Below are 25,721 nucleotides of genomic sequence, written 5' to 3'. Positions count from 1 at the left end.
CATGGGACACATCTCCGTGGTCCCCTCCTCGCTGGATTCCTGTGCCAGCCTGGAATGGGAGGGATGGGCTCAGCGCTCTGGGAAGCGGCGCAGATGGGAACTGTTATCCCAACCTTTCCCCACACCAGGGCTGCTGAGATCCATGGGATCTGCCTCTGGCCAGGTGCGTGCTGCCTGCCGGGATCTGTGAATTTGGGCTCTGGGTTTGCCAAAGCATTCCTTAAATCCGCAGCACTGTTTGTTCCTTTGGGATGTGTTTATCTTTAAACATGGTTTGCTGAGGTGTTGCTTTGCCGTGTCCCTGCTTTTCCTTCCCAGTTGTATTCCCCATTCCCGATCCCACCTCTTCCTGAGGATGCAGGCTCCCTGCCAGCATTTTCATCTCTTCCCAGCCCCCAAATCCACCCGGGAGACTCCCATGCCCCTGAGCCTCCCACCCAGCTCACCTTCCTGCCACAGCAGTGAGTTCTTCCAGGGCCTTGGCCAGCTTTGCCGCCTTCTCCCCTAAATTGGGAAAGGCCTCACAAATCCCACCTTCCCGTTCCAGGGCCAGGAGCAGATGGCAGAGCTCCACAGCCATGGGGCAGAGGATTCCCTGGATAGCTTTGTTTTCTGCTGGGAGTCCGAGCTCGGAGAGAGGAAAAGGCTCCACGTTGTCCTGCCTGGAAAAGTGAAACAAAACTCGGGATTGTTTGGGTTCGGGTGTGGAATAACTCCCAGTTTTACCAGCGAGCTTGGATGCGGATGGCAGCTCCCGGCTCGGGAAAGGCTCCCGGTTTAGTTTCTCCCAGCCCTAAAACAGCCAGTCACCTGCATTTCCTGGGATCCCGGGGGGTCGCAGGGTGTTCCCGGGGCAGCGGGGCCGGGGGAATCGCGGGCTCTTCCATCCCCAGGGGCTCTTGCCGGTGTTCCCGGCCCGGGACGTTCCCGTGGGAGCGGCCACCGGGACGCGACAGCGTCGCCATGGAGACGGCGTGTCGCTGGGAGTGACGTCATCTCCGCGCGCGGGGCGCGGGGCACGCCGGGAGTTGTAGTCCCGAGGGGCTGCTCAGGGTTATGGAATTCCCTCATCCCAGGGAAGGATCGGGCAGGAGTGTCCCAGTTTCCCCCGCGCAGGGACGTTGCTGATCAGCCCCCTGTGCTCAGGCAACGGGGGCAGGACAGAGGTGCGAGCGAGACCCGTTTTCTGCCCCTTCTCCTGCTTTTTTCCTTTAGGCGGGATATTCCCAGGAAAGGGCAGCCCTCCTCCCTGGATCCTGAGCTTCAGCTGTCCTGCCTCGCGGGTGAGCTAATTCCCTGGAGACCTGGAGAGTGGCACAAACGAAAGCAGCATCGGAGCTGCAGGAAAACACCTCCGGGATCGAGCTGACCCAGATCCGGCAGCGCCGGATCCCGCTCCCACTGCCCGGGAGTTCCGCGCTGAGAGCTCCCGAAGGAATCCACCTTCGGGAACGACTAAAGGAGTCCCAGCTTTCACATCCCCCGCCCCGGGCCGAGCCGGTGTCTCCCACGTGCGGGGCGCAGCCGGGGATCCATCCGGGATCCATCCCGCATCCCGGATCCCGCATCCTGCGCGCGCCCCGCCCCGCGCACGCGCCCGCCGCGCTCCGGGTGCCGCGGAGGAGGAGGAAGAGGAGGAAGAAGAACATCGGGAGCGATGGACAGCGCGGGGAAGGAGCGGGAGGCCGTGCAGCTCATGGCCGAGGCCGAGAAGCGGGTGAAGGGCTCGCACTCCTTCCTCAGGGGACTCTTCGGGTGAGCGCGCCGGGGGAGCCCCGGCTCCTGCATCCCCTCCTTTCCCTGCTCCTGCATCACCCCTTTCCCGGCTCCTGCATCCCCCCCTCTCCTGCTCCTGCATCCCCCCCTCTCCCGGCTCCTGCTTCCCCCCCTCTCCCGGCTCCTGTATCCCTCCTTTCCCTGCTCCTGCATCACCCCTTTTCCTGCTCCTGCATCCCCCCCTCTCCCGACTCCTGTATCCCTCCTTTCCCGGTTCCTGCATCCCCCCTCTCCCTACTCCTGCATCCCCCCCTCTCCCGGTTCCTGCATCCTCCCGGCTCCTGCATCCCCTCCCTCCCAATTCCTGCATCCATCCTTCTCCCGGTTACTGCATTCCCCCAACTCCTGTATCCCCCTCTCCATCTCCTGCCCGCCCCCCGCCATCTCCTTCCCCCCTCTCTAGCTCCTAAACCCCCCCCCTCCAGGTCCAGGATCCCCCCTTTTCCCAGCTCCTGTATCCCTCCTCCCCAGCTTCTGTGTCCCTCCCCTCTGCATCTCCTGCCCCCCCCATCTCCTGTATCCCACTCTCCGCATTTTCTGTCCCCCGTCCCCATCTCCCGCCTCCCATTCCCATCTCCTGTATCCCCCGCCTTTCCCAGATGCTGCCACCCTCTTCCCATCTCCTTTTCCCCTTCCCAGCCCCTGTATCCACCATTCCCTCTGTTCCCATCTCTTGAACCCTCGCCAAGGGATGGACCCCCCCCGCCTTCCCATTTCCTACATCCCCCTCTCTCCCCATCTCCATCCCCTTTTCCCAATCCCTGCCCCCCAGGGTGGGGGTGAGGGTCTCCCTCATCCCAGCTTTACCCCGGGGGGGAATCATCTCCCGGCCACCACGTCACCGGGATTCACCCTGGCGAGGCCGGGCTCTCCCAAAATCCCGGGTGGCACCGGCTCTGCTCCGGCTGCCGCGGCTGGAGAAAATGGCAGGGCTGCCTCTTCCCTGCTCCTGGCGCTATTCCTGGAAGCAGGGTGGTGGTTTTGGCCACCTCGGACTCAGATTTTAAGGAAAGAGCATTCCTGGAGAGGATGCTCCGTGAAGGCCTGGAAGGTTTCTCTCCGTGGGCCTGGAAAAATCGGCTGCAGCAGCCCTGAAACCGCAAGTTTTAAATAGAAATTCCGGCCCGGCCTCCCGGCAGATTAATCAGGCAGGGCCCGCTCCAGGGGCATAATCCGGGCGGCAAATTCCTGAAAATCCTTGGAGCGAACCGGCAGAGATTTCGAGAGAGGGGGAATTTTTAATTTTTCGTGGCTAAAAATAGACGCAGGAAAAATTAAAGAGGAGGGAAAGGTGGTGGGGGGTGACTCGGCCCTTGGCATCTTCCCGGGAAATGGGGTGTCCAGGCCTGCTGGTGTCCTGGAAAACACCTTCTCTGCACCAGGGCTCTTCCTGGAATTGCTCCATTCTCTTTACATAAGTGTTTTTGCTCCTTTATTTTTGTTTTTTGGGGGATTTAAAAGGCTGGGTTTTGGAGGCCTCGCTGGTGTAGCGTTACCTGGTGGTGCCGCCTCCCTTGGCTTTGGCTCATTCCAGAGGCAGCTTTCAAGGGCAAGGAATGATCCAAAAATCCCGCCTGTGCTTTGAAATGAACCGTGGTCGGCTGCCAGAGGGAGGGAGGGAGGGAGGGGAAAAAAAAAAGGCCAGAATTCCAGAGGGATGGAAAAAAAAAAAGGAAATAATCCGTGTTGTGAGCTGGGGCACGGAGGGATTTAAGAACCTTGTGGATTCGGCACTTGGGGACAGGGGTTGGGTGGCTTTGGGATGTTGGACTTGGTATTCTCAGGGGGGTTTTCCCACCTTAAGGATTCTGGGATTGTTCCCTGGGAGCAGAGCCTCCCACCTGGTTCCACCCTCCTGTCAGGCAGTTGTCAGAAGGTCCTCCCCCCTGAGCCTCCTTCTCTCCAGGATTCCAGGAGGAAATCTGCATTTCCTTAACAAAAAGATTGACCTTCTCTGCCTGGCACCTTGGAATTTGGGGACAGGCCCCAAACCCAGGATTCCCCTGCCAGCAGCACATTTTAACGTGGGGGGATGGGCCTCCCTGAGCCCAGAGGGGCCAAATCCCCCATCCCGATTTCAGCTCTGGGGCCGGCGTTCCTTCCTGTCCCGGCCTCAGGGATATTCCCACTGCATTCCAGGGGCAACACCCGCGTGGAGGAGGCCTGTGAGATGTACACCAGGGCTGCCAACATGTTCAAGATCGCCAAAAACTGGAGTGGTGAGTCCAGTCCCTGGGGGAAGGGGGGGTCACTCATCCCGGGATGAGCCGTGAGCACCGAGTGCCTTCCTGGGAGTTATCCCAGGCTGTTCCCATGGGGAATGGGCTCTCTGCAATTCCTCCTGTTTAAATACTGGGAGGGTGGGCATCCTGAGGGGTCTTCAATGAATTTTAAGCCGCTAATCCTGCTGGGAAGCCCATGTTCCTAGAGCCCCCAGGGCCTGGAAGCGGCGTGATCCCGTTCATTCCAGGGGCTCACGGGATCCGTGTCCCTCCTCTCCCAGCGGCAGGGAACGCCTTCTGCCAGGCAGCCAAGCTCCACATGCAGCTGCAGAGCAAGCACGACTCGGCCACCAGCTTCGTGGATGCCGGGAACGCCTACAAGAAAGCGGATCCGCAAGGTAAGGGAGCGGGATCTGGGAGCGGAATCCGGGATTGTTCCCAGCCAGGCGCTCAGTGGCAGCGGAGGAGCGCTCCTGCCTCTCTGGAAGAGGCTTTGGGGTGATGCCAGCAGGTCCTGGCATCTCCTCTTGGCTGTGCCAAAGCTTTGCCGGGATTTGGGATGCCCTGTTGGTTGGGAAGTGCTGCCCCTCGGCAGTTTCCATCCTGGTTTGGCTTGGCTTGAGGGAAGCAGTGGCTTCTTGGAATGCTTCAGGCAGGTGGCTGGGCTGGATCCAAGCGGGATCCCTGCCTTGTCCCTGGGGCTTTCCCTGCTCCTGACCTTTGATGGCATGAGGAGAATAAAGGATCTGGGATTCCTTAAAGCTGGCTGCAAAGAGCAGGGTTGTGCTTTTTGGGAAGGGCTGCGATTCCCCTCTCCCTAGCTCAGGGTGTGGAAGCAAAACCCCCCACCTTCCCCCATCATTATCCCTGTTTTCCTCTGCTGGGGCCGACGGAACAAACTCAGAGCGGGTAAAACCCTCTTATGGCAGAAAACCCCCTGAATTCCCAAGGGAATGGCAGCCCCCAGGATTGGTGCTCCGCTGGAGCGACAAACCCGGGATGCAGCTGGTCTGTGGCTGGCCCATCCCGCTGTTTGAGCGTTCCCCTTGGGAATTGCTGGCTGGCAGAGTGGATGGGGGCGGGCAGGGCCGTGGGTCGGGGGCTGCAGGCAGGAGGTGCAGGCACAGGGGTGCCATGGGGTGCTCCCTGGGCAGGCTGGAGGGCCGTTCCGGCTGGGAATGGGGCCGGGAGGCGTGGGCAGGGCCGGCTGACGCTGTTGTCTCTCCGCACACGCTGCAGAGGCCATCAACTGCTTAAACGCAGCCATCGACATCTACACCGACATGGTAAGGGCCCCCCACACCCTGGCACTGAGCGGGGCCACCGCCGATGATCCCGCCTCACAGCCCCTTCCCTCCCTCTCCCGCCCCTTCCCCTCCCTTCCCCTCCCTTCCCCTCCCTTCCCTAGGGACGCTTCACCATCGCCGCCAAGCACCACATCACCATCGCCGAGATCTACGAGGCCGAGCTGGTCGACATCGAGAAGGTGAGGGCGGTGCTGCTGTCCGTGTAGGGGAGGGGAGGTGGCCCTGGCACAGCCTTCCCTGAGAGTTTGTGGATTCCCCATCCCTGGAAGCGTCCAGGGGTGTCCAGTCCGCCGGGCTGGGCGGAGCTTGGAGCAGCCTGGGATAGTGGAAGGTGTCCCAGCCCAAACCATTCCAGGATTGTATGATCCTTGCCCTGAGCTCAGCACAGCCAATAATTCCCAGCATCTGGCACTGGGATTCCTCAGGTAGGTGCAGTCCAGCCATGCCTTGGAGTCAGTGGTTTTCCCAGCACAGGGCATTTAACCGAGCAATGCCGAGCCTCTCCTGTGCCAGTGCTGCTGCTCCAGTGGGAATCCACATGACTGAAACTGTGTTTGTTGTCGGAAAAATGCTTTGGGAGTGTTGTGGGGCAGTTTTAGAGCTACTTTCTGTCACTTCCAGCTCACAGTGGAGCACTGACTCCCCCACTGCCATTCCCAAGCAACCTGAGCAGGAATCCCACTGGAAATCTCCTGCTGGAAGTTTGCTGGATAAAAATCAGGGGATTTAGGTGTTATTTTCTGGGGAATGATTTGTTTCCTCGGCTCCACTCTGCTGGATCCCATTTATCTCCATGGATGCCAGTGCTGCCTCTCCAGGGCTGTCCCCTGGGGTGACTGGTCCTAGGATGATTGATCCCAGGAATACTGATCCTGGTGTTTCTGTCCCCAGGCCATCGCTCACTACGAACAGGCCGCGGATTATTACAAAGGAGAGGAGTCCAACAGGCAAGTGGTCGGGATCAGTGGGAAGGGCTGGAGCAGGGATCCATCCCGGGCATCCCAGAACCAAGGGGGGCTGTTACAAAGGGAATTCCTCTAAATCCCAGCTGCTGGCTCCCAGTTTTCCCTACGTGGAGGGGCAGAGGTGGTGCTGGGGCGTGGGCTGGTGTATTCCCGGGACACGGGGAGTGATTTCTGGGATGTGGATTTGCAGCTCAGCCAACAAGTGTCTGCTGAAGGTGGCAGCCTACGCAGCGCAGCTGGAGCAGTACCAGAAGGCCATCGAGATCTACGAGCAGGTGAGGATCAGCTGCTCCATCCCATGGGATACAAAACCTGCTCCCAAGGGAAAGCGGCTCAGTGGGCAGGGCTCGCAAAGTTGCCGAGGCCTGGAATCGTGGAATCGTTTGGGTTGGGAAAGCCCTCTGAGATCGGAGTCCAACTGTTCCCCCTGCCCCGTGTCCCCCAGGTGCCACATCCACCATTTTTGCTGTTGTATCCAGCAGAAGGCTGGGAGATGGCTGTAAAAATTCCACTTTGGATGGTATTTACGAGTCCATTCGGCAGCAAATTCCACCCCCCCGCCCCAGATTTATCAACTCTGCCTTTGTGTCGGATATTTCCCCGGGAATACCCACAGTGCTGCCTTCCTGCTTCCAGAGGGTTTATATCGCAGCAGCTTTTTCCCAAATGGACTTGTTTTCCCCTTTCCTCCTCAGCCAGGATACACCCCCCAGCCTGGTGGGATCCGACTTCCCTCGGGATGAGTTAAAACCTCCCTGATTCCCGACAGCCACCGGCGTTTTTCCCGCGTGTTTCATTCGCAGCCGGGTGGAATTTTAATTGGCTGCCCTGGTTTTAATCCAGGCTTCCCTTTCCCAACCCTTTTCTTTTTGTGTCCAGGTGGGGACAAACACGATGGATAACCCTCTGCTCAAGTACAGCGCCAAGGAATATTTCTTCAAAGCCGCCCTTTGCCACTTCATCGTGGACGAGCTGAATGCCAAGGTCAGTTATCCCAGAATTCCTGATCCCCCCCCCTCAGGAAGCTTGGCCGGCTGGGAGACGCTCAGTGGGATCACGGCCCTCATCCCAAAAGCCCCGATCCCTCCTTCTCAGGGATTTGTGTGGCTGTCACATGGGTGGAATCTTGACAGCCCTTGGAATTCTGGTGGATCCTTTCCCAAGTTTGAGGATGGGAAGGCAAATCCCAAAAAACGGGAATTGTGCGTGAAGGGTTCTCTTCTCTCTTCCAGCTCGCACTGGAGAAATACGAAGAAATGTTCCCGGCATTCACAGATTCCCGGGAATGCAAGCTATTGAAAGTGAGTAAACCAGGGTGCTTGTACACTTCTCCATGATTTTTCTCACTTCTCCCAACATTTCAGAGGGCATCAGCCTCGCTGTGCCCTGGGCTGGGCCCTGACCTGTGTGTTTTCCCCGTTCCCTGGGATGAGGTGCTGGAGTGGGAACATGCACTGACAGAGCAGTTCCTCATTTTTCCCCGGTGTTTTCCTAGAAACTGCTGGAAGCCCACGAGGAGCAGAACAGCGAGGCCTACACCGAGGCAGTAAGTGGGCGTGGATTCCCTTGGGAATGGTGGCTCCTTCCTCCTCTTTCTTTTGGGATGTGTGTGCCCTGTTCCAGGCCAGGGAACCTGTGGAGAGGGGCTGGGAGCAGAGCTGCTCCAGCAAGGCCCCAGCTTTCTACTTCAGAATTCCCAGTTTTTTGTGGAGAGTCAAGTACAGATCCCACCTGGGTTTGCTCTGGCTCCTTTGGTGTTTGACAGGGGCTTGGAGAGGCTTTTCCCTGTGCCTTTTCCCTTTTTTTTCCCCTCTTCCCACTTTTGTCCCTCCTCTCCTTTTTTTCCCTCCTTCTCCTTTTTTCTTCCCCTTTCCCCTTTTTTTCCCTCCATTCCCTCCCCATTTTTTCTGCCATTTCCACCCCCCCATATTTTCTCCCCTCTTCCCCCTCTTTATGCTCCCCCTTTTCCCTTTTCCCACTCTTTTTTCCCCTCCTTTTTTTCCTTCTTTTTTTCCACCCCTATATTTTCCCCTTCCTCCCTTTTTCCCCACCCTTTTCCTCCCCCTTTCCCCCCCCCTTTATTTCACCTCCTTATTTCCCTCCCCCTTTCCCTCCCATTTATCTTCCTCTTTTTTCTCCCCCTTTTCCCCCACTTTTCCCGTTTATTCTCATTCTTTCCCTTCCCCTCCTTTCCCACCCACTTTTTTCTCCCCTTTATTCTCCCCTTATTTCCCCCCCTTTTCCCCACTTTTTTCACCCCCTCATCCCTCCCTTTATTCTTCTCCTTTCCTTTTTCCCATGTCGTTTTTCTCCCCTTTATTCTCCCCTTATTTCCCCCCTCTTTTTTCACCCCCTTGTCCCCTCCTTTACTCTCTTCCTTTCCCGTTTTTTTCCCTGCCCTTTTTCCCCTCTTTATTTCACCCTCTTATTTCCCCCCTCTTTCTCCAGCCCTTTTTTGCTACCCTCTTATTTCCTTTTCCTCCCTTTCTCCCCTCCTACTTCCCCCTCTTATCCCCCCCTTATTCCCCTTGCTTTACCCCCCTTTTCCCTCTATTTTCCCCTCTTTTTTTCCACCCAGTTTCTCACCCCTTTATTTTCCCTTCCCTTATTTCCTCCCTTCCCTTTTTCCCCCTCCCTCTTTTCGCCCCCCTTATTTTTCCACTCCTATTTTCCCCGCCTTATTCCCCCCATTCCCACTCCTTTTCCCCCCCTTTTTCCATTCTCCTTATTTCCCGGAAGACCCGGAGCGTGCCGCTGCCATTCCAGCCTCGCTCCCGGGCCGCGTGTCCCTGATCCCGGTTTCCCTCCGCTCCAGGTGAAGGAGTTCGACTCCATCTCCCGGCTGGACCAGTGGCTCACCACGATGCTGCTGCGCATCAAGAAAACCATCCAGGGGGAAGGGGACGGGGACCTCAAGTGACGCCCGCGGGATCCTCCCCGCCCGGCCGAGGACTATTATGGGATACCTGGCCCATTCCCCCCTTCCCGCTTTATCCCGTCGCTTCCCACTCCCAGCGCCCCGTGTGCTCCTTTAGCTCCCGCTCGTCGTGGTGAGGCCGGGCGGCTCCGGCGGATCCGAGGCGGGAGCCGCTTCCTCCTCGGCTCTGGTGCTGCTCCGCACTCGCAGCTCCCGGTTTTCCCGCTGTTCTCCTGATTCCAGCATGTAACACCTTTGGTCCAGGCCAGCACAGCACAAGTAATCGCTTCCGACCCGTTGTGTTGTTCCCATTTTCCGGTTCTCGGTGGCCCTCTGTTGGATACACTTGGATTTGGGGTCCTTTAAGCTTTTTCTTCCCCGGTGCTAGTGAGAGGCTTTGGGATTTGGGAACTCCTACACACCCCCAACATGCTGCCCTAGTGCCGGAGGCATTCCAAGGCTCGGGAACAGGAGCGCCGGGATCGCTGTTGACCCTCACAGAGCCCCAGTTCAGGGTTGGTTTGTATCTCAAATGTCCAGCGTAGGGTGGATGGATTTCCCACTCTATTTTGTGGTGTATCCCGTCCCTCCACCCCCAAAATAACTCCACACGAGTAATAATCTATTTTTCTACCTTTCTCTCCGCGTTCCTTGCTGGAACGTGGGTGCCAGGTGAGCACAGTTTCGCTTTGGAAAGGTGGGAGACGCGTTGAAAAAATTCCTGCTGGAATTTAGAGGTGTGTTTGGAACCACGTGGGGAAGGAGAGAGGATCGAGCTGCCTCTTTTTTTCATGGATATATGGGAGTCTGTGCAATCTGTCTGTTCCAAGAGTGAGGAAGTCATTCATTAAGGGCTGTTGTGGTGGGTCCAGGCAGCCCCAGCCCCTCGTTTCTCTGGAAAAAGGGACAATTTTGGGGGTGGTCTGCACTTTGCTTTGGTAGGAGTTTCGGTACTGGGATAGAGCAGGGCTTGGCTTGGTGGGTGTCACTCCAGGAAGTGGTACTTGGTCTGTGCCACGAGCTTCTGAAAACCAAAAAAAAAACCTGATCCATGCCAAATTATTATTGTTGTGATGTTTCCCTTCCTCCCCTCTCCCTTATCTTCCACAGGCTGTTGTGTAATCCCAAGGGGATGGGAAAGCCCGGGTTTAGGAGGGCGGGGGGTGGGTGCTCTCCCAGCTCAGTGTAGTTAATTTTCTCCCACCCTTAGCAATGGCTTTGTTGTGTCCAGCACTGTCGGAGCCGGGATTAGGGGGAGCCAGGATTAGGGGCCAGGAGGCTCCACTTTTCCCAGTGTTTTTTTTTTTAGGCCTTGTTCCGTTCCCTTTCCCCGTTGTCAGTATTAAGCACAGGGGCTGTAGGACGCAGGTGGAGCAGGAGGGTCTGTTGCTACCACCCCTACACCTGTTAGTTGTGTGTGAGTAGGCTCAGCATGTCCTCCGGTGTATCCATGGTGAACTGTGACGGTTTCCAGGTGACAATCCACCACTACTCTGCTGTATTCCCCCCTTCCCCCTCCACTTCCATCACTCTCTTACTCGGAAAAACTTATTAATGAAATGGCCTTAGCAGGAATATCATGTTTTGTGTGACTCTGTACATGAATAAAGTGAAAATCATGGATGTAAGGAAGGAGAAGTGGTTTTTCTGGAAAGGGCAGAAGGCTGGAGCCTGGTGTGATGATGAGTAGGTGTTGTGTTTCCTTCAATCCCTGCTTGGAATCACAGGATGGGCTGGGTTGGAAGGGACCTGAAAGCCCATCCAGATCCACCCCCTTTCCATTATCCCAGGTTGCTCCAAGCCCTGTCCAACCTGACCTTCAACCCTTCCAGGCAGCCAAAGCTTCCCTGGGGAAACTGCTGGGGTCTCCCCCCCTCACAGGGAGGAATGTCTTCCCAATATCCAACCTAAATTTCCCCTTTTTCAGTTTGAAGCCATTACCTCTTGTCCTGAGTCATTACCTCTAGTCCAGCCCCTCTCCAGCTTCCTTGTAGGCACCTTCGGATCCTGGAAAGCTGCTCTGAGGTTTCCCTGGAACCCTCTCCAGGCTGAAGGTTTCCAGCCTGTCCCTGTCCCAAAGTGTCCCCCCTGATCAGATCATCCAGTCACCAGAAGGGTCTCCATATTCCCATATTTTAATAAGAACAGTTGAACAGTAACTCACTTCCATACATTCCCAGAGTACAAAACTTCCCTGGCTCCAGTTCCAGATGCTCAGGATTTAAATATATCTACAGCCTCTTTCCATCGGTCACCGGGGACAACTGAGCTTCACCAGGAATAAATATTTCAAATATAACCTCTTGGAAACGTTCTCTTTAAAAAAAAAAAAAATTCCCTTTTTTCTATGTTAGAATTCCATGGCAACACCTCCAGCATCCCTTTAGGACCAAAAAAATAGCTCTGTGCCACGGGTGGGGGGTGTTTATTGCTGGACAACAGGCCCTCACCAGGCTGGATTGTGCTTACCTTTCCCAAAGTTCTGCTCACAGCTCCAGCTGAGAAAGTTTCTGTGGGAATACTACAGTAACAGGCAAAGGAACGGGAAAATTTAACTGGAAAAGATGTGGGTTTTTACACAGTGGCATCTGGGAAGCTGATCCCGAGTTTTGAAGCGTTAAACCACAGCAGGGAGCTGCTGCTCCCAAAAAAAGAGTCATCCCCAGTCAGATGACAACTCTCAAAGGCTCCTTCCCCACCACCCAGGGAAAACATCCCAAATCCTATTCCAATAAAATGGAGCGGGAGGTGCTGACCAGGAAAAGCCTCTGAATTGAACCTTTTCCAGAATGGCTGGTTTTCCCAGACATTTTTCCAAGAGATGTTTTGGTCTCTAAGTGCCCAATTCCATGTGAGCTGGAGCAGTTGGAAGGTGGAGACTAGAGTGCCAGACTGCTCCAGTTTTCATGGAATTGTGGAAACACGAACCAGCACTTGGCTCCCACCTGCTATTTAAGAGACTCAAAACTCCTGGAAAGAAACTCCAAAGCTCCCACTCGTATTCCCAAGGAGTGAGCTGGCTCACTGCTGGGGTCTTTGGCAAAAGCAGAGAGAAACCAAGGTTTCCTGAAAAGCAATTTAGCCAGACTTATCTCCTGGATGAATTCCTGCCGGGAAAATGCAGTGAATGACACGGAGAAACACAACCTCGGTTCTCCTGATTGTCCACGTGGCATCAAAATCACCTGGAAAACAAACCTGCACCACCTTCATAACCCACCCAAACATGGTACCTGAGCCACCCTCTCCGCTCCCAGGGAATCAACTTCCAGGGAGGAGCGACTGAAGTGTCACCCTGCCGACCTCCAGGAGATGGAGCTGTGGAATGAATTTTCAGAGGAATCCGGGGAAAATCCACTCCCACCTGCTTCCCACTACCAGCTTCCCTCAGGCAAAGGGCTATACAAGGGGTGCAGCTTAAGGAGTCACAGTGAATCCTGCGTTATTCCATGTTCACCAGAGCGTGGAGCTGCGGCTGGATGGAGTCCTGCTGCGCGTGGAGCACCGTGAGCTCGCTCAGCGCGCTTCCCATCAGGGCTCCCTGCGAGCCCGGCCCTCCGGGTGACTTACAGTCCGTGCCGGCGGTGCCGCCACCCGGGACGGCCGCCAGGCTCTGGTAGGGGCTGCTCTCAGGGAAGGACAGCAGCTTCTCCGGGATTTTGGGGGACACGGCGTACTCCTCGTCGGGAAGCTCCGTCTTGTGACCGTCGTCGCTCTTCGATGCCCCTCCACGATGACAAGGAAGGACTTCCAGGGGGTGTTCTTGTCGTGGATCTGGAAACGAAGAAGCGGGAAAGAGAAGGTTGGACACACAAGATGGCAAGGAAAAAAGTCTGACGGTGGCAGAAAATTGAGTTTTTAGGATCGGGGAACGGTTTGGGGCTCCGTACCGAGGTGTGCCGGCGCAGCGTGGACTTGTCGGTGAAGGTCCTGCCGCAGGCGTTGCACATGAAGGGCTTCTCGCCGGTGTGGATGCGGTGGTGCCGCTGCAGCGCGTTGAGCTGCGTGAACTGCTTCCCGCACTGGTCGCAGCAGTACGGCCGCTCCCCTGCCACACAGCGCCGCCTTAGAGCCCCAGCACCTCCCACAAACACCAAAAACCCTCCCTTCGGGAAAAAAATCCTGCTTTCCTCCTTCCCCGGCCAGGGCAGGAGCTCGGAGCTCAACCAGTGTTCTTGGACGCTGATTACCCCGGCTGGTTATTAACAACACCTCCACAGCCCTTGGAAGTACTCCAGGGAACTGCCAGCGCTCAGGGAGAAGCAGGAGCAGTGCTGGCATCAAGGACAAAGCCAGTGCATGCAGGGTCAGAATTCAAGCCAGAATTCCCCCCCTTGGCTGGGGAATTCCTCGCTGGAATATTGCAGTGGTGCGTGTCAAACATAAGGAGCTCGTCCTACCTGTGTGGACTTTGATGTGCTGGTACAGGGAGTTCCTCTGGGCGAAGGTCCGGAAGCAAACCTCGCACTTGAAGGGTTTGGATCCCGTGTGGATCCGGTTGTGGTGCTTCAGGTATTCCTTAGAGGCAAAGCTCTTCCCACACGTTTCACACATGAAAGGCCTTTCCCCTAAAAAAAAAGGGGGAAAAGGAGAATTAAGCCAACAGCGCTTTGGGAATGCTCTTAAACATCCCAGCCAAAACTGAGGGACCTTACGGAGCGTGTCATCCCTCCAGGATCTGAGGGGACCTTTAAAGGTCACCCAGTCCCAAATCCTGCCATGGGCAGGGATACCTTCCACTTAGCCTCACCACCCTCAGAGGGAGGAATTTCTCCCCAATACCTAATTTAAATAAACCTTCCTTCAGCTTAAAATCACAGGATATCCCAAGGTATCGGCTATTTTTAGTTTTCTCAGCAAAACTACATCCAGAGACGACAGCATCCCATTTGATATAACAAAAAACCAACAACAAAAAAGCATTTTCTGAAAGCAAGCGGTTTCCAGCTTTCCTGGGACGGCTTGTTTGGGTTTTTTTATCCCCTGGTTTCCGAGCCTCCTCCGCCCCGGGTCCCGACGGCTCCTCACCTGTGTGGCAGCGTCTGTGATAGATGAGCATGTGGTTCTGAGTGAACCGGGCCCCACACTCATCACAGACAAAGGGCTTTTCCCCCGTGTGGATTCTGAAAGGAGAAAGGAATGGTCAAACACCAGGCCCGGCTCTTCCTTCCATGGAACAACCTGGGCTGGGGGCGTTCGGGGCTGGTGCAGCGCCGGATCAACGCCCAAAGCCAGGAATTTCAGGGTAAACACGAATGCTTAAAGGTATTTTTTTAAGGTATGACAGCATTTAAGCAGATCAACTCATTTCCTTGGGCTAGGGAAGGGCAGGTGAAGCTCTGGGAACTGATAAAATCAGGTTAAAGCCCCTCAGGGACGATTTTTTCCCCTCGTAAAAATGCCCTGAGACAGATGAAAAGAATGATGAATTCAGGTTCAACCCTCCAGAGATGACTTTTTTCCCCTGATAAAAAAAGTCTCTGACCTAACAGAAATGAAATAATGGATAAAATCTGGTTAAATCTCTCAGAGATAATTTTTTCCCCTCATGAAGGTGCCCTGAGACAGATCAAATCAGGTTCTACCCCCCTAAGAGGTGATTTTTTTCCCCTCATAAAAATGTCTCTGCCATCAAACACATAAATTAAGGGGTAAATTCAGGACCAAGGCCTGCACAGTTGATTTTTGACCTGCTAAAAATGCCTCTTCCCTCAGACAGATAAAACAAGGGATAAAATCAGGTTAAATCCCTCAGAGATTATTTTTGCCCTCATAAAAATGCCCCGAGGCAGATAAAATAAATTATAAAATCAGGTTCAACCCCTCAAGAGACAATTTTTGCCTTGATAAAAACATCTCTTCCCAGAGAGACACAAGAATTGATACAATGAGATTTAACCCTTCAGAGATGACTTTTACCCTCACAAAATCACCCCGAGACAGACAAAATAACTGGTAAAATCAGGCTATAAACCCCTCAGAGAGAAAATCAGGTAAAACCCCTCAGAGAGGATTTTTGCCCTATGATCTGTCACTTGTTTCTATTCCCACCTCATTTTTTCCCGCTCCTTAGCCCCCCAAATCTGGTGTTCTCCCATTTAAAAGCCGGCCAAGCCTTTCCCAAATAATTCCACGCTTCATTATTGTCTTGGCCATAAGGAGGCAGCAAATGAGCCGGAGTAATTCCCGTCCTGATTTATCCCCTGGGAGAAGCTCTCCAGCAGCAGCAGCAGCAGCAGCAGCAGCAGCAGCAGCAGCAGCAGCAGCGCTCGACCTGTGACCTTCTAGTGAGGCAAAGCAGGGGGGAAAAAGGGAAACAGGGACAGGCTCCAGGGGATTGTGCTCATTTCCCCCCCCAGATCTCCCGAGGCCAGGGAAGGCCGTTCGTACCTCATGTGGGTTTTTAGTGCCGAAGGCTGGGAAAACTTAGCCTCACACTCGGGGCACCCATAAGGCTTGTGGCCCGTGTGCGTCCTTTCATGGAGCCTCAGGGCGGTCCTGGAGCTCAGCCCCTTTCCGCACTGCTGGCACTGATGGCGCTCCCCACCACCCTCATGAACCTGGAGAATGTGCCTCTTGACGTCCTTCTTCCTCTTGAACTTCTTACCGCAGAGCTCACAGGGGAAGCGGCGCTCGCTGCTGTGCACGTGCCGCTGGTGGCTCCGCAGGTTGCAGCGGTTGGCAAAGGTCTGCCCGCACGTCTCGCAGCGCAGCACCAGCTCGGCCGCGATGCCGTGGCTGTGCTGGATGTGCTTCAGGAAGCTCTTCTCGTACAGGAACTCCTTCTCGCACGTGCCGCACTTGAAGTTGCTGCCTCGCTTCTTTCTGTCCTCGCCGGCCTTCGGGCGGTTCTCTCCAGGGCGGCCGTCGTCGTGCTCCGTGCCCTCCGGTTGGACGGCGCTCTCCCCCGCTCCTCCTCTCCCTCCGGCTCGCACGGCTCCTCCTCCTCGGGATATCTGTCGTCTCCGGCAGCCACCTCCGCGCTCTTCTGCTGCTCCCTCAGCCTCCTGGTGTACTTCTTCTTCGGGATTTCCACAAACACCTTCCTCCCGGCCAGCCTCCCGCTCGCCCTCCGGATTTTGGCATAAGGAGCCTTCAGCACTTCCTTCTTCTTGTCCACCTTCTCCTTCGATTTGGCAGCCGGTACCTCCGGGGACGCTCCGTGGCCGGGCCTGGCTGCGGGGGAATCCGAGGAATCCCGCTCGGCTTCCGCCACGGCTTTGGGCTCAGGCGGGACGTCTGGGTGGGCAGCGCCTTCCTCCTCGGAGCTCTGCGATTCCGAGAAGTTCTGCAGCTCCAGCAGCACCGACTCCAGCATCTGCTTCTTCAGCTGGAAGCAGGTCTCCGAGAGGTCCAGGCACTTGAGCTTCTCGGCCATCTCCAGCATGCGCTGCACCCTGTCCTCCTCCACCTCCACCCGGGCCGTGTAGACGAACTCCAGGAAGGAGGCGAAATCCGCCACCTGCACCTCGTTGAGGAACACGTTGCTCCGGGGCCCGTCCACGGCCTTCTCGTTGAGGAAAACCTCCTTGAAGAACTTGCTGGTGGCCGCCAGCACGGCCTTGTGGGCCACGAACTCGGCGCGGACGCCCTGGTACTCCACGCTCACCGTCACGTCGCACAGGTGGCCCAGCAGGCGCAGCTGGTGCATCTCGTTCAGCAGGTTGATGGGAGAGGACTTGGATTCCAGCAGGACCGGAGGGCTTTCCATCTTTCTTCCCCCTGCAAGAAGCCATCGATGACAGCCCGCGTTAGCCAGCGGAACTCCCGAGGGTTCCCAGCGGCCGGAAGCCACCGCCAGGGTTTTGGGTGTTCCAGCCAGGTTGGGAAAAGAGCTCTTGGGATTGAGTCCAACCTTGGACTGATCTCCACCACACCACGGAGTAAATTTTAGCCTGAATCCCACCTGTAATTTTACCTGAGACCCCCTTGGGACTATCAGAACCTGGAACAGGGATGGAGCAACAGAGAGGGATCGAGGGCATGTTCTGGTTAAGGTACATGGAGTTAAGGAATGGTTCCTCTCCTCAGCAGGCAATAGAAAATAAAATTAAGCAGAATTCACTGCGATTCTAAAAAGCACTGCCTTAACAGCATTCCCAGATGAAATTCCAAGTGCTTCACCGACCCAGGCATGATGGATAATCACATCCACACACCGAAACCCCGAAAACAAAAGAACTGTGTACCAACCACATTTCTCTGGGTTTGAAGAGGCTCTGAGTGACCTGCTGAGTTTAACCCTTTAATGCCTGCTGGAATCTGGGGAATTCCTTTCCCTTTCCTAGGAATTTAAGAACTACCCACCGAATGCCTAAACAACTAATGTCACCAAAACGTCGCTTTTTTACCCCAATAAAATGATTTTTAACCACTTATCGTGTTATTTCACAACCATTCACCCAATTCCCGTTTGAGCACCGCCCATCTCTGGGAATATGTCCCCTTTCCAGACGGCAAAAAATCCAGCTGGAAAGAGACAAAAAGCTCTGGCCAGGAGCCCCTTAAGGGCAGCAGGGAGAGGATTCCCAGGGAGCTGGGGCAGGCGATGGAGTTATGAGCGCTCCGCTCCTGCTTCCAATCCCTTTCGGGAAGGATTCTGGATCACAAGGGGAAGCTGGGAGCGCATCCCAGCGGAGTGGTGGGGGAAGAAGGGGAGGAAATGAGAGAGAGGGAGAGGAGGCGGGATGAGGGAAGAACAGCGGGGGTTGGAGGGGCAATGAGGGGGGCACGGGGCAGGGATGCCCGCACTCACCGACCGCTCTCCCGCGCAGCGCCGGGCGCGGCCGGAATTGCTGACGCTCCACGGGCCCGCCCGCCCCGAGCGCGGCCGCGGCGCGCGGGAAGTGACGCGCGTGGAACGGGGGGAGCGGAGACGGGCTGGGCGGAACCCACGCCTTTATTGAGTGAAGAGAAACGGGAGATGTACAGCGGCCGCGCCCCGATAAACACACACACACACATATACACACACACAGGCTCTCCCGGCCCCGCCCCTTGCCGAGGGGATGCTCTGAGCTGCATCCGCGCGTCTGGAAAATAAAACGCTTGGGGCAGATCTAAACGTCTCGCCGCAATGAATACCCTCGGGAGGGGTTACACACCCCTCCTCCACCTGGAATCCAGCTGCGGCGCTGGGGATAACTCCCCCCCCCCCGTTCTGAGGGATGATTTTCCCCCATTCCGCGTATTTCTGGGGCCAGAACTGACCTTACAAGTACAAGAGGGAGCGGTCGGTGCCCCCGGTGTCCCCAGCACCAGGGGCCGCCCGCGCTGCTGTTTTGGCACCTTCTGGTTTGTAAAGTTTCCCCTGGTCCACCGACCAACCCTCCGGGGCGGAGCCTCCTCCCGCATGGGCTTCCCCAAATGTCTCTATTTTGGACCAGTTATGGTCCTTTTTGGGGGTGAGATCGATCAGGAAACTTCGCCAGTGAGCATTCCGATCGTGAATCTGGGGAAAAAGATAAAAAAAAAAAAAAAAAGGGAGGGGGACAGGAGAACAATTACATCTGATTTTTAACTAAAATCACTTCAAATATGTAAAACCGCATTCCTGGGGTCGTATAAGCCATCGTGTTACGGGGATTAAAAGGCTGGGGACTCTGTAGTTAAATTCATAATAGGCACCCAGAATCCCGAGTCCTTCCTCGAATTTTTTAGGCTGGAAGAGACCTCCGAAATCACGGAGTCCAAGCTCTGACCGATGACTAAATGCCATGTGTGGCCATTCCCCGAACGCCTCCCGGGATGCTGCCTCTTCTCCCAAAGCCGGGAGACGCCTGGGTTCTGCAGCCAGCAGTGGGAGCTGCTGTGCCGTCGCCGGAGGAAAATTCCACGCTCCCGGAGGCCGGGAAGGCGCGGCCGCAGTTGATATCCCCATCCCACCCCACGAGGTGACCCCGAGGGCCGGGAGGATGCCGAGGGATGCCGTACCGCCACGTGTCTGCGCAGCGTGGACATGTCGGTGAAGGTCCTCTCGCAGGCCCGGCACTTGTAGGGCTTCTCCCCGGTGTGGATGCGCTGATGCCGCCGCAGGGCGCCCTGCTGCGTGAAGGTCTTCCCGCACTGCTCGCAGAAATAGGGGCGGGTCTCTGGGAACAACCAATCCCGGGGGACACGGCGTTAGGAGAGGGGCTCTTTGGCCCCCATCAGAAAAAAAAAAAAAAAAAAAAAAGGATTTTAAAGTATCGATAAAGGGGGTGTGGCTGTCCCATCCCTGGCAGTGCTCCAGGCCAGGTTGGATGGGCAACCTGGGATATGGAAGGTGTCCCATCTTTAAAGTCCCTCACAGCCCAAGCCAGTCTGGGATTTTTTGCTTCCATGATAAATATTTCTCCGCTGCCAAGAAACCCTAAAATCAGCTCTCTGATCCTGCAGGGAGAACTTACAGCCTTTCTCTACTCCTGGCACAAACCAGGCCTCAGTTTTCTTGGGAAAACACCACTGATATGACACAAGGTGTTCCTGTGCTCCGTTTAACGAGCCAGGATGGGGATGAGCCCTGCTTCCAGCACCACGGAGTCCCCATCCCTGGAGGTGTTCAGGGAATGCCTGGATGGGGCACTCAGTGCTCTGGTCTAGTGACAAGGCAGTGCTCACTCACAGGTTTGACTCGATGGTCCTGGAGGTCTCTTCCACCCTCTGTGATCACCTAATTCAAGGAGCTGTGGAATGAAATGCCCCCATCCAAACCAGGAGCCACGGATTTGTTTTCCCAGCGCCAAGGGGCGGTTCCATTACCTGCGTGGACGTTGCTGTGCTGGGCCAGGGAGGCCCTGAGGCCGAAGGCTTTCCCACACACCTCACACTTGTAGGGCTTGGCGCCCAAGTGGCAGCGCTTGTGGCACTTCAGGTACTCCTTGGTGGCAAAGTGCTTCCCACACACGTCACACTTGAACAGGCGCTCTCCTGGGGGAAGAGGAACGGGATTCTCGCGCAGGAGTTTTGTACTCTAAAGGCTGGTCTTCAAAGCACAGAATCACTGAGGTTGGAAAAGCCCTCCAGGATCATCGAGTCCCCCCACCCTGTGCCTGATCCCCACCTTGTCACCCAGCCCAGAGCACTGAGTGCCATGCCCAGCGGCTCCCCCCTCCTGTCAGGGAGTTGTGGAGAGCAAAAAAGTCCTCCCCAAGCCTCCTTTTCTCCAGGCTAAAAGAGCTTCTATCCCTACTGATTCCTTCCTGCTACTTGGAGTCTACTCTGTGAGTTACAAAAAAGCAAAGGGCACTTTGCCCACACCCCAACAAGCAATTCCTAGCAGTGAAAAGGGAAAACTACAGGAGGGACCACGTGGAGTATTGAATGCCCACCTGTGTGTGTCCTTTTGTGGCCGGTGAGTTTTCCTTTGTCGGCAAAGGAAGCCCCGCAGTCCTCACAAATATACGGCTTCTCCCCCGTGTGGGACCTGAAGGAGGCAGAACACAGATGATTATTGATAAATCAGGTCTTGAGCCTGTGGGCCTTCCCAGTACCTCGTGTCCTGCAGACCTCACCTGGCATGATATCCCCTTATTTAGGACATGAGATTTGGTCTTTACACTGTGCTGACTTCCCTTATTCCAACCCAAACAGGAAATCCAAGCAAAATCATTCCTAATTTTGAGTTGTCAAGCAAGAGGCTTATAATTCATCTGCTATGCAATCTTTTCAGGCAAAGATGGGAAATTTTCCATGGGATGATTCACCCTCTCCTGGGAGAGGACACATCTGACACAGACACCACCAGAGGGCAACTCATCCTGTCAAACTCATGAGTGCAGCAGGAGCCCTGAGGAGCAGCACAGATTTTGTGCTGCATAAAGTCCCACACTAATTCCTCACTCTGAGATGGTCTCAGAGGTCCCTGACTCACTCTTCAGTCTACACTACTCTCGATCAGTGAATCCCATGGGATTTCAGAGCCGGCTCCAAATGACTGGCTCCTGCCTGCAAGTTTGGACGGGGCATCCGTGTTGAAATCCCGACCACGGGCAACGCAACAACCCCCGGAAGCGAAGCCTTTGCGTAAAAGGATTAATCACTGATCCTACAATCCAAGTGATATCCCGGTGTTCCCGCTCTAAGGAGAGCGACTCACAGCTGGGAAGCCAGGAGAGGAAAAAGGTGCTGACAGGACCCTGTGCATGCAGGGAGGGGGAAGGGGAGACCGGAGGCTGACCTGGTGTGGATCTTCAGCTGGGAGGGCTGTGCAAACCTGGCGTGGCAGATGCTGCACTCGTAGGGCTTCTCCCCGGTGTGCGTCCGCATGTGGAACACCAGCGCCGTGCGGGAGCTGAGGATCTTCCCGCACACGGAGCAGAGGGGCCGCTTGGCGCGGCCCTCGTGCTTCCGCACGGAGTGGGTCCGCACGTCCCGCTGCCGCTTGAAGGTGGCGCTGCACAGGGGGCAGGAGAAGCGCCGCTCCTCCGTGTGCACGCACGCCCGGTGCTCCTTCCAGCTGGTGTAGCTGGCGAAGCGCTTGCCGCACACGTCGCACCGGTACACCTTGCCGGGCAGGCACTGGTGCGCGTCCCGGCAGTGATCCACGTACCTCTTGCGGGACACGAACTGCTCGTGGCACTTGTCACACCGGATCACGTAGCGGGGGTTCTTGCTGGCCCCGCTTTTACTGGCCTTCTGTAGTTGGGACTCCTCGTCTGATTCGTGTTCTTCGCCGTCCTTCTCGTGTGGGTGTTGGCCACCCTCCTCGGGATGCACCTCTTTGGCTGCACCTCCTTCAACTTCCGAGTATCCCACCTCGTAATCTCCCTCCTCCTCGCCCTTCACGCTCATCTCACCTTCATCTTCATTCCCTTCTTCGCTCCTTGCTTCAGCTTCCTTGTGTTTCCCATCCTGTTCCTCTTGCTCTGTGCTCCGTTCTGTTTCAGCAGTGGGTGAACCCCCGGGTTCCTCCTCACTCCTCGTGGCCTCAGATGTCCCATCCCAAGGCTCTCTGTCGGGATCTTTGTCACAGCTTGCGGCGTTTGGTCCAGCTGCAGGTGGAACCACCATCCAATAGACAGGCAGGAGTTTCCTCTCTTGCCCAGACTCGTGGATTTTCCTGTTAAAATAAACAAACAGAGCGCAACTTCAATGTGTTTAAACGAGACTCAATTAAAATTAATTGTTTAATTGTTTCAATTCAGACATGTTGGCTCTGGGGGAAGAGTCATTTCCTCTGAATCGCTCTTTGCACCATTTAAGAAATTCACAGGGTATTTGGAAAGCCCAAAAATAGGGAAACTTTGGGTAGAGTTGGACCAGGTTATTAAAGGCAATTAAGATGTCTCAGTTCATCAAGAATCTATATTTGTCACCTGACTGGGAACGTAGGATGGACTGTAAATTTTCCTTCAACGGAATGGTCGATGGGATAAGAAATTACAGACTTAAACCAAGGGAAATAAAGATTAAATGCCAATATGGAGACACAAAATTCTTATTGAAAACCCAAGTCTGAGGCTTCCTGGGTCTGGTTGCACAAGTCCCCTTTAATTCAACGGGAAATTCCCTGAATTCCCCGTCTGGGAGACCTCAACCCAGTCATCTGCACTGCAAGCTCAGTGAAGCTAACTGAAAAAACCAGTCCCAGTTTCAACACACTCCATGTCAGATCCAAGGAATTCCGGACCTGGAGCAGGGAGGGCTTTGGCAATGCCTTTATCCCCGTACATTCCCGAGGGTGCTGTACCTGAGGTGGGTGCTGTAGGCAGACCTGTGGGCAAAGCTGGCGGGGCAGCGCTCGCACTTGTAGGGCCTCTCCCCGCCGTGCGCCCGGACGTGGCCGGAGAGGCCGCGCTTGGAGCCTCCCGCCTTGTCGCAGCAGGGGCAGGCCCGGCGTTCCCGCTTCCCGTCGGGCGCCCTGCGGACGCGCTGGGCCGCGTCCCTGCGGGGTGCCAGCCTGGCGCGGCGGGAGGAGCCGCGCTCGTGGCCGTGGGCGCGCGGGCGGTGCTGCCGCAGGTTCCGCGGGGCTGGGGATCGCTGCCCGCACCCCTCGCAGCGGGGCCTGAGGGCCAGGCCGGCGTCGTGCTGGAGCTCCACACGCTCCCGGTACCGCTCCGGGACGCGGAAGGGTTCATCGCGCTTCCCGCGCGCCACCGGCGCGGGGATTTTCACCGCGGGCCGCGGTGATTTCCTGCGTCCTGTCTCAGTGGGAAACTGGGAAATTAAACTCTTTCCATCTTCCCACTGCTCAGGCAGAGCGCTCCTAATCACGACACAGGCTCCCTGTGCCTCAGGCTGACTTAGGAGGGAGTGACTATCCTCGTCTTCCAGACTAACGATGTCCACACCGAGGGTGTTTGTGGAATCTGGCTCGCTACATTTCAGCAGCCTTGCTGTCCTGGGCTTTGGGTCTGGAAAAGCAGTGTCCTCTTGCTCCAGACCTGCTGCTTGGCCTCCAATGAGCTCATAGCCCGCCAGCAACTTCTTATGTTTCTGCCTGTCCCAAAGTTTCCTCTGCACAGGGATTGCCACGACCTGGGAAGAGTTCCTCGGGCTGGGGTTCTCCTCGTGCTGGATGTGAGGCCACTGGGACCCACCACTTTCACCGCTCTGTCCCTTCAGGTGGAGGCTCAAATCCAAGCCCTTCCTGCCCTCTGCTTTCACTTCTTCACAGATGTCGAGCAAATCCTTGCATTCCAGTCTCTCGGCTATCTCCTTCATCCGCTGGAGCTTTTCCGCTTCGATCTCCACTTCCGCCGTGTACACAAACTCCAGGAAGGAGGTGAACTCCTCTGTGTAGATGTCCTGCAGGGTCACCGTGCAGGTCTTGGTGTCCAGCATCTCCTCGTGCAGGAAGAGCCCCTTGAAATAGTTGCTGGAAGCTGCCAGGACGGCTTTGTGAACCAGGAACTCCTCCCGAATTCCCAGGTGCTGGGTGTGAACCGTCACGTCACACAGGTGCCCGAACTGGTACAGGGAGTGCAGGGCCCTCAGGAGGTTGGGAGCAGCGACCTTGGACTTCATCAGGATTTTCTTCTTCTCCATCCTGCCAGAAGAAACAGGCAAATGTTTGAATGGGCCCCCGCTTTCCCAGTTTTCCATTCCAGTATGACATCAGAAAGCCCAGTAGAATTCCATACTCTAATTCCTCCTTGCGAGACGCGGTGAAAACCTTGAGGTTATCCCTGTCAACACAACCACCATCAGCAAATGCATTTGGCTTATTTATGGAAAAATTATATGGAAAAGACCTCCAGGATCACTGAGTCCAACCTTTGATGGATCACCACCGTGGCAACAAAACCATCCCCCAGAAGCTGCAAATTGAGGGGACAGGGGCAAAACAAAATTGTCTAAATTCTACTGGAAAAGGACTCCTCACATCCAGACTCAGACCGTGTCATTCCCACAGCCAGCAGGGATCTTTGCAACACTCCCAACTACTCCCCACGTGGAGACACAACCCCCTCCCTAGCTCCTCCGACACTCTTGGAAGCTGCAGAAAGAAGTGCAGGTCCGGAGGTTCGGCCCACAAATCCACAAAAGCTCCCACTTAATCTGCTCCCTTAATGTTTTCCAACAGGATATCCTTGGTTTCTGTGCTGACCCCGGGGCTGTGGAGCTTAAAGAAATCAATGAGCACAGCACGTGCTAATTTCCTGCTGCTCCTCTGTAAGATCCCCATCCATGATAAGATCCCGATCCGCGCTCCCACCGGAGCTCTGCTAACACCAGGATCTGATACAAAGCCAGATGGGAGAGATACATTCCAAGATCATCTCTTAGTTCATCTGGTTCTGGATTAAACCACCCCAGACACTGTTGGCTGAAGTGTCTTTCCAATGAAAAATCCCACAAATTAATCCATTCCCACCATTTTTCCCTTCATAAAAAAAAAAATGAGGCTTAGGGGTTTAGTTCCCAATTTGGGAACTGATCTTCAGTTTCCCAAAGGGCTGCTGAGTCTCTGTGTCTCCAAAACACTCACTTCAAGAATTTAAATGACAACAATATTTTTCCACATATTTTATGGATTTGTTTGTAACTTCTTTCCAGCCTGGCAATAAGCAAATAAATACTTTAAAGAATGTGCATGTGTGCAAGATTTGCAGAAAACATATTTCTTCCAACAGATTAATTGCAAAAGCACTTTAATTTTGCCAGAACTGATGCAAAACTCAAACCATATTTCAATTCAATTACAACTCCTGATAAGGAACTGGAATAAGTGCAACTGGAATTGGTACAAGTGGAATTAGTGCAACTGTTTTGAAAAATAAAGCCCAACAGTGGCTCCCAATGTCCAAGAAGATATTTATATTTATATATATATAATCTAAATATTTATATTTATATATTTATATTTTTGTAATATAAATATTCCCAAAATAAATTCCCATTATCCACATAAATCCACCCTGCTTTTCCTTCAAATCTTTCCAATTACATCTTAAGTTTCTCTTTAGAGAGGGGATGAGGAAGTTTTTCCTTAATTTATTATCTTTCCAGGAAGGATTCCTTTAAACTCTCAGTACCTGCATGTGCACAAACAATAAAGGGCTCCAACAGGGATCAAAATGAGAATCCCTGGAATATTGACAGGGTAAACAAC

The 25,721-nt window shown here is 55.0% G+C and overlaps 2 protein-coding genes across 2 annotated transcripts; one reads left to right on the top strand and one right to left on the bottom strand.

The window, feature by feature from the left end:
• Nucleotides 1-1,588: 1,588 nt before the first annotated feature.
• NAPB (NSF attachment protein beta) lies at nt 1,589-10,815 on the top strand. The gene is made up of 11 exons (XM_050314933.1): nt 1,589-1,755; nt 3,916-3,995; nt 4,280-4,396; nt 5,238-5,284; nt 5,407-5,484; nt 6,197-6,252; nt 6,461-6,545; nt 7,150-7,254; nt 7,503-7,571; nt 7,766-7,816; nt 9,086-10,815. The coding sequence occupies exons 1-11, from the start codon at nt 1,658-1,660 to the stop codon at nt 9,188-9,190; spliced, it is 891 nt and encodes a 296-aa protein (XP_050170890.1). The 5' UTR covers nt 1,589-1,657; the 3' UTR covers nt 9,191-10,815.
• A 489-nt stretch (nt 10,816-11,304) lies between these two features.
• On the bottom strand, nt 11,305-24,154 carry GZF1 (GDNF inducible zinc finger protein 1). Its single transcript, XM_050314400.1, has 14 exons — nt 22,857-24,154; nt 21,345-22,226; nt 20,497-20,591; nt 19,928-20,095; nt 19,121-19,278; nt 18,403-18,638; nt 17,943-18,067; nt 17,106-17,132; nt 16,457-16,909; nt 15,578-16,412; nt 14,216-14,310; nt 13,588-13,755; nt 13,078-13,235; nt 11,305-12,961 (listed from the first exon to the last, which is right to left on the bottom strand). The coding sequence occupies exons 1-14, from the start codon at nt 24,152-24,154 to the stop codon at nt 12,719-12,721; spliced, it is 4,941 nt and encodes a 1,646-aa protein (XP_050170357.1). The 3' UTR covers nt 11,305-12,718.
• Nucleotides 24,155-25,721: the final 1,567 nt, after the last annotated feature.

Source organism: Myiozetetes cayanensis, unplaced genomic scaffold (genome assembly GCF_022539395.1).
Source record: "Myiozetetes cayanensis isolate MyiCay16 unplaced genomic scaffold, myiCay2020 scf2-11, whole genome shotgun sequence".
NCBI lineage: Eukaryota > Metazoa > Chordata > Aves > Passeriformes > Tyrannidae > Myiozetetes > Myiozetetes cayanensis.
Note: the sequence above shows the minus strand (reverse complement) of the source record. Positions and strands in the feature narration are given on the sequence as shown.

Excerpts from the sequence above, each read along its gene's own strand:
- NAPB (XM_050314933.1), top strand. The coding sequence starts at position 1,658 with ATGGACAGCGCGGGGAAGGAGCGGGAGGCCGTGCAGCTCATGGCCGAG. Across the intron at positions 1,756-3,915 it reads TTCCTCAGGGGACTCTTCGG|GGGCAACACCCGCGTGGAGG; the intron begins GTGAGCGCGCCG and ends ACTGCATTCCAG. Across the intron at positions 3,996-4,279 it reads GATCGCCAAAAACTGGAGTG|CGGCAGGGAACGCCTTCTGC; the intron begins GTGAGTCCAGTC and ends CTCCTCTCCCAG.
- GZF1 (XM_050314400.1), bottom strand. The coding sequence starts at position 24,154 with ATGGAGAAGAAGAAAATCCTGATGAAGTCCAAGGTCGCTGCTCCCAAC. Across the intron at positions 22,227-22,856 it reads GCCTACAGCACCCACCTCAG|GAAAATCCACGAGTCTGGGC; the intron begins GTACAGCACCCT and ends TTATTTTAACAG. Across the intron at positions 19,279-19,927 it reads GCACAGCAACGTCCACGCAG|AGACCCGCCCCTATTTCTGC; the intron begins GTAATGGAACCG and ends GGTTGTTCCCAG.